Source organism: Leopardus geoffroyi, chromosome A1, assembly GCF_018350155.1.
Source record: "Leopardus geoffroyi isolate Oge1 chromosome A1, O.geoffroyi_Oge1_pat1.0, whole genome shotgun sequence".
Taxonomy (NCBI): Eukaryota; Metazoa; Chordata; class Mammalia; order Carnivora; family Felidae; genus Leopardus; species Leopardus geoffroyi.
Window position 1 is genome coordinate 4485530 of NC_059326.1, and position 12804 is coordinate 4498333.

The following is a 12804-nucleotide window of genomic DNA, read 5'->3' on the forward strand; positions in this document are numbered from 1 at the left end:
CAAGTTGCTGTTATTACCTTGCTGTGAGCCTCAAGTGAAATGGTGATGTAGGAAAGCCTTCTGTAAACTGAAAAGTATTACAGAAGTACCAGGTTCTTCGCCTCGGCCTCACTACGTGAGGCCAGGCACAGGGTTATTGCTTGGCGGGACTCAGCTCATACAATCCTCATGGCGATGCTGTGTGGCAGGTACTAATCTCCCCAACTTCCAGACAAGTGAACGCAAGTCCCAATATGACATGGCGTGTGCAGTGGGGACCAAGCCAACGTCATCAGCTCCCACTCACTGGTGTTACCACCCCTGCCAGGACTACCTCTGTTATCAGTGACGAGACAAAAATACTGGACAGATAGTAAAAATGGCTTCCCACCCCAACTTTAGTACTTCTAAATCATTCTGGAGCATGGCAAGGTTCACCCAGCCCCTGCTCCTCGTGACTACCTTTTCTTCCCACTCCTGATCCCAGTCCCCACCTGGGTCTGCAATGATCTGATTTTGTTTTATCCTTTTCCTTTCCTGACCCGCAAGTCCCTTCTAAGTCGATGACTCCTGTTTCTGTCCTATAATTTACGCACATCTTATGGAGTTGGATTTTTCCATGTCTGCTGTCCAGATGGGAGGGATTTTAGTCCTACAGTTCGATGCTGTATCTGTGCATACGTACTGTATTTACATGCGTGTTTCCCTTTGGAGACCCTAACTTCCTTTAGGGAAGGGACAGAGTCTATTTTTGTATCCCTGGCACCTAGCGTAATACCTGGCAGAGAAAAGGCACTCAAAAACTGTTTAACCGAACTGCAATTTGCTGACGAGTAAACTAAGGTTCCAAGAACTTTTAACTATTTAACTGGGCTACCCGGAGTCGGGTCCGAAGCAGGGTACACACGCTGGGCTTCCTGATTTCCATCCCCTCCAGCCGTCCTATGTATCACTTCCAAGAACAACTTCTTTTTTTGTTGGTACCTTTTCTTTTTTTCCTTCCTTCCTCTTTCTGTCTTTAATGTTTTATTTACTTTTTGAGAGACAGAGCATGACCACAGAGGAGCAGACAGAGAGGGAGGCACAGAATCCACGGGAGGCTCCAGGCTCTGAGCTGTCTGCACAGAGCCCGATGTGGGGCTCGAACTCACAAACTGTGAGATCGTGACCCGAGCCGAAGTTGGATGCTTAACCGACTGAGCCACCCAGGCGCCCCTCTTTCTTTAAGTATAGTCGACACACGATGTTACTTAAGTTCGAGGTGTGCAACAGCCATTCGACAACACTGTGCTGTGCTCGCACGTGTAGCTACCATCTGCTCCCACACGGCACCATCACAGCATCACGATATTCCTTACGCCGTACCTTTTATTCCCATGACTCACCCAAGGTAAACTTCTGGAAGCACTGGTTTCATCACGTTCACTAGAAACCGCACAGGACTTAACAACTGCATCCTGACAAAACTCTCCCGTGATCTGGCCCCACTCTGCAGAAGCCACCTCGTCTCTTACTGTGCACCAAAGCCCACAGCCACCTCGCCGGGCAGGCCTGTGCACAGACAGGTCTGCACCACCGCCCAAGTGGACCGCGGGTTTCTTCACGCTGCGGGAGCACCTCCTCACCAGGTGAACGTGGCCTCATTTAACTCACCGCCTTCAAAATCTTCAACTACAGATGAAGGTTAGTCATAATGGCTGTCGATTTAGGGGAATTTTGCATGATGTGGAGCTGCTATAAATTCTCAACATGTACCTCAGCACCATTAGGAGAAATAAATATGTTCTAGTAATAAGAGTACATTCAGTGTCTTCCTTTCTCCCTTTCTATTGTGGTAAGAAACCACGTACCATTAAATTAGCCATCTTGGCCATTTTAAGGGTACTGTTCAATATTATTAAGTGTATTCACATTGTTGTAAACAGATCTCCAGAACTTTTTCATCTTGCAAAACCGCAACCTTATACCCACTAATAACGGATTCTCCCCCCCTTCCTTGGCAGCCACCTTCCTACTTTCTGTTTCTTTGATTTGGACTACTTTAGATACTTCATTGTAAGTGGAGTCATACACTATTGGCCCTTTTGTAACTTGCTTAATTTCACTTAGCACAATGTCCACAGGGTTCATCCGTGTAGCGGAACGTATCAGAACTTCCTTCCTTTTAAAGGTGGAACAATATTCCATTGTACACATACACTGTGTTTTCTACACCCGGGCACCTACTGAGGGGCACTCGGGTTGCTCCAGCTCTTGGCTCTTGTAAGTAATGCTGCAATGAGCGTGGGTATGCAAATGTCTCTTTGAGATACTGCTTTGACTTCTTTTGGATATATACCCAGAAGTGGGATTGCTGGGTTAGGCGGTAATTCCATTTTAACCTTTTTCGGAACTTCCACCCTGTTTTCCATAGTGGCTGTACCACTGTATATTCTCAACAACAGTGCACGGGATTCCAGTTGCCCCACATCCTTGCCAAATGTATCTCTTCTGTTGAATATATAGGTGTGGAAAAGCCATTTTTTGAAAACAATCTTGTAAGCACAGAGCAAAGACTGTTGAGAATGAAAATCACTTTTAAAACCCCAAAGCCCACGGGGCGCCTGGGTGGCTCCGTCGGTTCGGTGTCCGGCTCTGGGTTTCCGCTCAGGTATGATCTCACGGTTCGTGGGTTCGAGCCCTGCGCTGGGTTCTGCGCTGACAGCAAGGAGCCTGCTTGGGATTCTCTTTCTGTCTCTCTCTCTCTCTCTCTGCTCCGCCCTGCTCAGGTTCTCTCTCCTTCTCAAAATAAATAAACATTAAAAAAAATCATTTAAAACCCCAAAGCCCTAGATATGAGAGCACAGATGGGGTGTTCTCATTCCATAGCACTTCTTACAGGTGTGGTCAAACCGAAGGAGAACCTCCTTTATCACCTAAAAGCTCTGCATACGGAGTTTTGGCACATACCTCTGGCCAGGGCCAATTCCGAAACAGCCACACGCCTCTTTCCGTAGAGTAAATATATGTAAATATTCTAAATCTGCATAAAATGATTTTTTAACGTTCTTGTTGAATCGTCAGCATCCTTCTGGGAAGGCTGCTGTTATCTGGGGTCACCGAGGCACCGCACGTGGGCCCCCTCCTTCCCGTGGCCCCGCTTATACAGTCAGATCTTCGGATTCAGCTCTGAATTCTCTCCCCTCCAAACGCCTGCTTACTTCCTGAAGGAACTCGTCACCTCTCCAGGCTGCAGCAGCTGCCGGAGGAAAAACCCCCGGGCCACATTTGCAGCCTGGCCAGAGGCAGCTTCAGGAACAACCGGACAGAGCCACGTAGTCACAGAGCACAGACTATTTTTAAGTCAGCAGGACCGTTGCAAATACAATTAGAGACGACACAATTAGGGATGACATAAGATTTTGTTGAAAAAAGGCCAACAATAAACAGCTTCCACATTCCTCAGGAAAACATTCCTCTGTCTGAACTCAGACTTTACGCTGGTGAAGGGACGAAACCTGGCCACCGACTCCAAAGGTGAATTTGTTATGACAGGAAATATCAAACATCACCAACAATGGAGAACTTTACTTTGTAACATGTACCAAAGGATAAGGATTTCCCACAGGAGTCTGATCTACACACACAGAAAACAGGCCTGTGTCCTGGTAGGAGCCTTTGTCGGGACCCGCAACATGTCTGCTCCCACTTGGCTTACTTTTACGTGTTGAAGGGCTTTTGAGCAGAGTGATGAATTGCAGATTGGTCTGGGAGTCCAAAGACCTTGGTTCGGGTCCGCCAAGACCACGCAGAAAAAGGCCCTGAGCTGAGTCTTTGCTTTCTCTTCTGCAACTGAGAAAAATGGCACCCCTCTTGTGTCTCACGGGTTCGTGGGGAGGGCAGATGGCGGGGAGCAGGTGAAGGGTTTTGTCAAATAAAAGGAAGGGAAGAACGAACAAGCGGGCTTCACAATGAGGCACGTGGCATGGAGTCATTCGCACGTTAGCTGTCGTCACGGTGTCCTGACTCCCAACACGGAGTACCTACCGGGCGTCCCTCTTCCTGCCCGTGAGGACAGGCTGCTCCATCCTCACGGCTGCTCCGTGAGGATTTCCCCTCACCAAACCGGACTGACTGCAGGGAAATTCCTGCACTTACAGTCATCTGTTACAAACATATATTTTAGCAAACCTCCTGCTGGTCACTCAGACTTCCTCAGGTTTGAGATAAGCCAGTCTCACTTCCCATGTTAGAAACGGAAATGGCCAACACAAGGGAGGCAGCCAGGCAGGCAGCTTGCGCTCAGCTCGGGGCTGTGAGCAGCTCTTACAAAGCCACTGCTGTTTGGGCCAAAAGCCTGAGCACCCAGAGTGACTCTTGAGCCACAGAGACGCACAGAGAGGAAATGACCTAGGCCCCAGGGGCCCTGGCCCTTCAACGCCAAAACATGGTACTCCACTTCCAGGGCCATTCGTCTTCAGCGGCCCCCACACACCCAGCGTGGATGGCACCCAATCACATGGGGAATGTGTATTAGAATAAAGATTCCTGGCCTACGCTGGACCACGGAACCAAGTTCTCAAGGAGAGTGGAGCTGTTTGCCGAGAATCCATTTTGAAAAGCACACTGAGTGATTCTGACGTCTGGCTAAATGTGGGACCCACGGGAATTAAGGCCAGACTTACTTAAACCCGCACGCAGAGATTTGCTCTAGGACATATGTGTTCTGTTGCCTATCCACACAGCAAGACACGATTTGGAGGGCAACAGGCTCGGATCTCACTGGTTGTGAAAACCTCTGCTTTGGCTACTTTGTACCCCTGAATGTTCCCTGTATTGACAAAAAAGGACAAAATCCCTTTGTCCGTGCTGACCTCTCCACCTGGAACAGCATTCCCACCCAAAGAGCCGATCGAATTTGGACTCATCCTTTGAGGCTGCTCGGCTCCCACTTCTTGGTGATGGGTTCCAAGACTTTTTTCCTATTATCCCCTGACCCCCGCAGTAAGTCTCTGCCTGTGATACTCCAGAAGCACGGTAGCTCACCTCCTAAAATATTCATCATGTTTACACAGTTTTATTTTAGCTGTTTAGCTACAATACTCTAGTTTGCTGTTCATGTGTCTATCCCTGCCCAACCCCTATCCCAGGGAACTTTCTTTAGGGAAAAGAAACATGCATACTAGTCAGTGTCAGTTGACTGGATGAAAGCCTTGAAATATCTTTCCTATCTAGAATTTAGAATGTTACTGTCATGAAAGTCACTTTTGTGCCTAATCTAGACTTGGAACCCATTTTCCATAAATAGTATTTTTGAGCCTTTTAAACATATCGACAGGAAGATCAAACAGGATCCCAGAAACGGACATGCTGGCCTTCACTGCAAACCTTTTATAACGTCTATGGGTCTTTCGAAAATAATTCTCCCAGCATACAGCTCTCTGTGTGGATTCAACTTGGGACCACTGCTGACTTCTGCTGCCCAGGACGGTGACGGGAATAAGTCAACGGAGCTTCATTTACACCAAACCCCCGACAGCGGATTTTGTTTCTACCAACGGTTTCGTGAATTTTGCTTCAAACTACCCGTGAATCCTCATGTCGCTTCTCAATCTAAAGTCAAAACTTGCCCTAGAGTTGTGTCACATATGCCCTATCTCATTAAGAAAAAAGTCCGCCTGTGCTCATCCGTAAAGTGGGTATTTAGAGCCCTCAGATACGAGGGTCTGGGCCAAGACGACGCCCCCGACATCTCCCCTCCACTCTCTCCTGAGAACACAGTGGCTGGAGAGTCCTCAGCTTCCGCCTGTTCTGGAAGCTCGCCCTCTGTCCTGTCTCCAATTCAGATGTGGGATTCAAGCTCTGCATTTCTCACCGTCTCGCCGTGACCCCTCAGCTTTTACTTCTGGCTTGTCCCCGGGAGTCCTCTTAGCAAGCTGCCGCTTCTTCTGGGGTTTCTGGTTCTGACCAGGGCTCCCCACGCTGCCACCTGTGGATCTGTCCTGGGCTCCTCTCCCCCACTTGGCTACCTACCCCCCCAACAGCTCTCTGGGCTAGGTCTCACCGCCCCTGCCAGCTCCTGACGGCTGCTTCTCGGTTGGCTGCACAAATCCTGAGCAGGAACCTGCCTGGTTTCACCACATCCTTGGAATGAACTCTTAGCGTGTACCAGGCACTGCGCTAAACACTTACTATGAATCATCTCAGTCGAGCCTGGTAAGCATCTTGGAATTATTACTGTTCATTTATAGAGCAGGAAATTGTGGCTCAAAGAGGTTAAGTAACTGCTCCCAAATGGTGGGGCTGGAATTCAAACCCAGGTCTGTCTAGCTCTAAAACAATGTTGCTACACACCTGCCACAGTCCTGGCCTCACTTAGCTCACGTGGACAGGACCACGACCTGGTGGCCCATCCTCCCCGGCACCCACCTTCCCCCTGCCTGTCCCCGGCAGGAGCTTCCTCCAGAAAGGAGAGTCATCAGGCTGTCCCTCAGGGTCCCCCCGCCCCTCCCCTGGCCCCTGCCCAATCAGGGTGCTTAAATAAAATAGAACCCACAATTTAGCAAACTCCATACTTTATCGTATGCTGGCATATCATTTAAAGTGGACTAAATACTGTGTTTGCTATCATTTCCTGCACACACACACACACACACACACGCGCGCGTGCGCATAGTATTCTGAGTATATGAAGAAGTCTTTGGAACACTGAACCAGTAAACATTCAGAGCAGGAAAAGAGACAATTTCTACAGAACTGGCCTTCCCAGTTAGAGAGAGTTCCTTCCTTTTCTTTGCAGTCAGGCTCGTCAAAGGAACAGAGCCACCTGTGGAGGTAGGGCAGGAGCGAGGGAGCCCCAACGGAACACAGGCGGGGGGCAGGGTGCAGAGCCTTGCACAGAAGATTCTGCCCCGCTGCCTCTCTTCAGCTACAGCGAGAGCATTCCACCCAAAGCGAGAGGCTGGGTCAGGCCTTCCCTTGGCCTTTGCATGAGTGTGGGAAGAAGGGCTGGGAATCTTGCCCGGGGAGTGGAGGAATGCTGGGAGGAGGAGCAGGGGACAGCAGGGGCTCCCATCACTGACCGCCCGGCCGCCTCTGCTCTCCCACGCGATGGCCTGGCTGGCTTGGCTGGAACAAACACACAGATGCACCCACTGGTGCTCAGGAGGAGGGGGGGCGGCCAGCTCCCCTCTGGTCTCTACTCCAGCCTCCGTTGGGCCATGTCAAGCATGGGACCGTGGTGCCCGGCTGCTCAAGCTGACAAGCACAGCCAACTGGTAGGCAGGTCTGTGCTCTGAATGCAGTGATCAGTGGGCAGCTTTTTGGTGAAACGGAGTACACGGTTGGTCTTGTTTTTTTTTTAATCTGCAGACATAGAAGCCATAACCACATCCCTGTCTGCTCTGAGCCAACACAGAAAACCCATCACAACGAGACGAAGCACAAACTCCAATGGTCTTGCCCCAGCGAGGCCCGAGGCTGCCTTCGAGCTGTCAAAAACAATTCTTCCATTCCATGCTGAGTTACTGGCATTGATTTCAGGCAAAAACAGAGGCAAGACTTTCAAAAGCATCCTATTGTATCCACATTGTAGCAGATGGCTAAAATTCTTGGTTTTTTCTTACTCCTTTTAAAGACTACAATCTGTAACTTTCTAGTGTGAGAGTACCACAGTTCCTTCACATTTAAGTAGGAACTGCTTTAGTTGACAACATTCACAAAAATACCAAAAAGAGGGAGAAGGGTGCAGTCACAGAACATGGGGCATTATCACTTTTGAAAACAGTAAACAGTCTTTCTCAGAAATCAATTCGTAGCCTTACACGCCCCAAGTTAGCAAGGAGCATTTTTACAGACAGCCCAACAATAAGCTCCCAATTTCACGTAATACGAGCAAAACCCAGAACGATAAAAACCAGAGCCATAACTCATACAGGACGCTTGCTTCTTTTTGTCTGTTTCACACTAACTGCCATACCATAAACAAAGCCACTTTCTTTGATTTACTACATCCACAATTAAGAGTGCCCTCAGACGCTGCACTAGGACGAATGAGCTTTCACAGACACACTCACACCGACAAGCAGCAGCAGAGAGAAAGCACCGTAACTGGGACAGAAACAGACCGGGATCAGCAACATTGGCACGATATAATAACTCATTCTGCGCACACATACCCATGTGAAGGCTTTCCAGACTCCAGAATCTTGCTATTTCCCCTCTAGCTACCATCCTTCTCTTTGAAAAACAGCCACATTCAGAGCGGGACTGGGGTGCGACTGAGCATCACGGAGAATCACACAGGCTCTCGGCTACGGAAACCGCAGAAATCGCTTATTCACTGCTTTGACGCTGTGCACACTCCCGGCTGGAGCCTGCCTAGAAGCGGACAGCTCGCTCACTGCTCAGGGCTGCTAAGGTCAGCGGCACCAGGCGGCCCGCGGGCGTCAGGGAGGAAGTTCTAAACTCAAGCAAAGCCTCCACATACCAAACCCACACACACACTCACAAGCCTAGCAGGTGTGGTCAAGGGCCGTTAATGAAGGTAGGAGAAGTGTGTTTGCTGCTTTTAATCACAATCCCAAAGCCCAAGTTGGACTTTCAGAGAGCTTTTATTTTTTTTTATTTTTTATTTTTTTAACGTTTATTTATTTTTGAGACAGAGAGAGACAGAGCATGAACGGGGGAGGGTCAGAGACAGAGAGGGAGACACAGAATCTGAAACAGGCTCCAGGCTCTGAGCTGTCAGCACAGAGCCCGATGCGGGGCTCGAACCCACGAACTGTGAGATCATGACCTGAGTCAAAGTCGGCTGCTTAACCGACGGAGACACCCAGGCGCCCCTCAGAGAGCTTTTAAAAAGATATCCATTTCACAGGGAAAAAAGCAGGGAGGTTGCTAAGTTAAAAAATGTAGTTAGCATTTTATAACAAAAATTTGAGTCATGATGTTAACTGTAATTGATGAAATCACATTATAGGAAGAATTTTGCTCAAAAAATATATAGGTAAATATGTGTACACCCTACTATGTGAGAGTAATATGTACATCTTTCACTACATAAAATGTATGTCCTAAATAATGAAGAGAACTGCTTTTCTTAAAGCATCTCTCTAGATGACATACAGCTCATTTATTTCCCCGTACTCTTCACCATTTTCCAAGTTATGTACAATGAGCAAGTCTTTCTTTTATTGTGAAACAATGATCGTTAACAAACAGTACATACACTTCCTTCAATTTCTGCATGACAGGAAGACACTGCTTTTTTAACTTGATGAACAATGAGATACAATATATGCAAAGTAGTGATCACATGGTCATCCCTCAATAAAAGGTGGTTAAAAAAAATAACAGTGCTTGTTAGTAAATGCATGGTTTACGCTGATGGGGGTCAGAGCAGCTGGGTTTAAAATCTGCTCTACCGAACTACATGAGGAAAAGTTTCTAAGTCTCTAAAGAGTTCAGTTTCTGGTCTATAGAATGGGTATGACTGGGGCGCCAATAATCCCCTTAGGGTCACCGAGAACATCTTGTAGAGTACTGAGAACATTGCTGGCACTGCACTAGGAATTAGCAAATGTCACCAGTCATGCTGCCACAACTCCAAAAGCCCGAGGTCCACCAAAAGGTGCCAGTCCCCACAGAATCCACAGCATGAACTCACCAGGCAAATAATGTGATTAGTTACATTATCCATGTTGACTATGTGCCATACTGTAGACTGTTCTTAAGTATCTGTGGCTATTTATACTGACTCGATGCATCCCACCCTTAAATCCAGCTAAAGAAAATTTTCGGGGGAACTCACAGCTTCAATAATCCACAACAAAGGTGAAATGCATGCAAACACACACACACACACACACACACACACACACACACACACACACACACTCATAACACCAGATTGGCTTCAAATCTTCCCATTGCAAATATTTTTAGAAAATGATTTATGAGTGGGGTGCCTGGATGGCTCAATAGGTTGAGCGTCCCACTCTTGATTTTGGCTGAGGTCATGATCTCATAGTTTGTGGGTTTGAGCCCCATGTCTGTCAGCGTGGAGCCTCCTTGGGAATCTCTGTCTCCCTCTTGCTCTCTGCCCTTCCCCCACTCATACTCAATCTCTCTCAAAATAAACAAATAAACATTTTAAAAAAATGATTTGAGAGAGTCAAATTTTTTAAAGGATTAATAAAGTAGCTCAAGCAAAAGGGGCCTCTCCATTCTTTAAAAAGAAGGCACTAAATTAAATTACGAACTCAAGAGACTCTTTGCAATTGTTTTTCAGAACAGACCCTCTCTATAAGTAAATTTCCTATATGCCACAAGGAATACTATTTGCATAGTATGGTTCACGAAAAAAAAAAGTCTACCTCTCAGAAATGTACGAGGATACCTTAGGAGCCACAGGCTCCCAGAAGTCCAAGTAATGACATCGGTGTTACTTTAACATAGACTTTCCTCATCTTATTTGGTCACAAAATTCTCTTTTTATAGTAACACATATTATTAACCCTCCCAAAAAATGTGCCAGGGCCTGGCTACTCGCATGTGGTCCATAGACCCATAGCACTGGCATGACCTGGCAGCTGGTTAGAAGGGAAGACTCTTGGGCCCCAGCCCTATCTGTGGAATCAGAATCTGCATTTTAACAAGGTCCGGGCCATTCCAATAAACATTCAGGTTTGAGAAGTGTTGTTTCGGGCAATTCAAGAAACTCTTTCCTCTGCGGCAACATCTTGAATACTACTGTGCTTTTTTAAAAATCTATTCAGAAACTAATGACGCCCATGGAATGAATGGGTAGATGTGGTTTTAGTTAGAACAAAGAGGCAAAATGCTGAATAAGGAGATAGCGAGCGGTGAAAAGTTGGAATTAATTCTGATGGGTATCCCTTCTAACAAAGTTTAAATTCCAGCAGGAGGCAAATAAAATCCAGAGTGTTTTTGTTTCCTTAAATTTGGGGTTCATTTGTCTCGTTGGTTGGTTAAAATTACAAGCTGTCAAAAAGAAAAAGATCTCTTGGCTGTATTTCTTTGGTATTGTCCTAAGGGACTGTGGGCCCACTGTCACTTTTCACTGTACAGAGGACAGCTCTTATCTCCCAAGGACTCTTTCCAAATCCAGAAATGGGGTCCAGGCACTACACTAAGATCCCTGGGAGTTTTCAGACCTTAAATTAAAGGCATTTATACTAAGTAAACTTACTTTACTGCACATTCAAAACAAAATAAAGACAAAAAGAAGGGAAAAAGTAAACAAACAAAAACTGTATTTAAATGAGGCATCTCATCAAAGGACACTGACCCAACAACCCTTCTAAGATATTTTTGGAAGAAGAAATACATAGGTTTGACTTTTAGCCTAACATTTTTTTTTTTTTAGTGATTAAAGCCTATATTTACAAGATCAATAAGAATACTACAACAAAGACCTTAAATATAGTTGAAAAAAATCTTAAACTCCACCCCTGTCCCAACACACCCATTAATCTATTCTCTTTGGATAGGATTCCACTACATCACGTGATCAGGACTGAGACGTTACCAACATTGATTACTGGCAACCCTCAAAGAATTAAGCAAGGGATCAGTCCCACAAGGCAGTAGAGAAATTTAAACTACATATTAATATCAAATATTTAGAAATCAATGAAGATAAAACAAAAGTTGAAAACAGAAGGAATGTTCTGATGATTTTTGTTGTATGGATGTAGAAATAAAGGCGATTTTTGGCAAAGCGGTCTTAAGACCCGTAGATATTCACACACACATACATACGTGAAAAGGAAATGCCATAAAACTATCGGGGTAAATTAGTAGTGAGACCTCAAACTCACACCAGTGGTCTCCTCTTTGCTTCTCCAGGACTCTTTTCCAAGACTGACTCGATGGCTGTTAAGGTTCCATTTAGCTCTGAATTGCTGGTGTCTTTTTATTTTCAGTACTATATGGTACAGATTTTCTTATGTGGCCACCTTCTGACTTGTACAGAAAGATGACCAGCATTGGTGTCGACTCAGAGCTTCACCAAGGCAGCTGCCGTCCTGCAGGTGCAGAGGTATTCTGAAACTAGGGACATCCCAGCAACTTTTTGTCCCCCCAAGGTTTAGATACGGCCCTATTACCAAGAGCTACAGGACAGGCACAAAATAGTAGGAGGCCCCAGAGGACAGAGTAACACTACCCTTCGGCACGACAATACTGTCAATTTTAGAAATGGGCTCAAGGATGGCTGCCACATCAGCCAAGAACCAAGAAAGTTCCTACGTCTGGCTGGACCGAGTAGCAACGACTACCCAGAATCAAGAGTAATGCAGCATGTGTTCTATGTACACACTCACTCGCTCTCCTCCACTGCTGATATGGGGCTGCAGTTCCTAACGCTGGAAGGCGGGATTCCTTTACAGGAAATAATTTGCCCATTTGCTATCAGTTATTGAAACCAATGCTCCCTTGTCCACTAGCATATATAACCGAGTATCCAGAGTGATCCCTTTATTCTGAATGGATTAAAAACAAGAAATATTATTAATTTACAGAAGTTACGCTATTTTCCAGAGAAATATAAAAAAAAATATGACATCCAGCATAACATACAACATTTTCTAGAACATACTGATGTACAGCTCCAAACAGTTTCAGTATGCTGTTTGCTCACGTACGGCTAAGGCAGGCTCAATTTAGATCTCATCGAAACATCATTCAGCAGCCAGACTCCTTACCACAGAAGGGGAGGACCCAGTCACACAGAGCACACAGGAAATGGAGCCTGAGTTACAAGAACAGTGCACACTTGAAAATACAGAGGAAGAAAGCGTGCCTCTCTTTGTGTCTTCAAAG

At 46.3% G+C, this 12804-nt stretch overlaps 1 protein-coding gene across 7 annotated transcripts in view; it reads right to left on the reverse strand.

Annotated features, from left to right (window-relative positions):
* SPATA13 (spermatogenesis associated 13) overlaps window positions 1–12804 on the reverse strand; it is a 340610-nt gene that overhangs the window by 22026 nt on the left and 305780 nt on the right. The window contains exon 1 of one of the 7 annotated variants that reach the window (XM_045455870.1): window positions 8136–8367. The exons of the other annotated variants lie outside the window; for them this stretch is intronic. Coding sequence (XP_045311826.1) covers window positions 8136–8190 — 55 coding nt within the window. The 5' untranslated portion in view covers window positions 8191–8367. Of the gene's footprint in view, window positions 1–8135; window positions 8368–12804 lie in introns of those variants that run through there. 7 annotated transcript variants of the gene reach the window in all.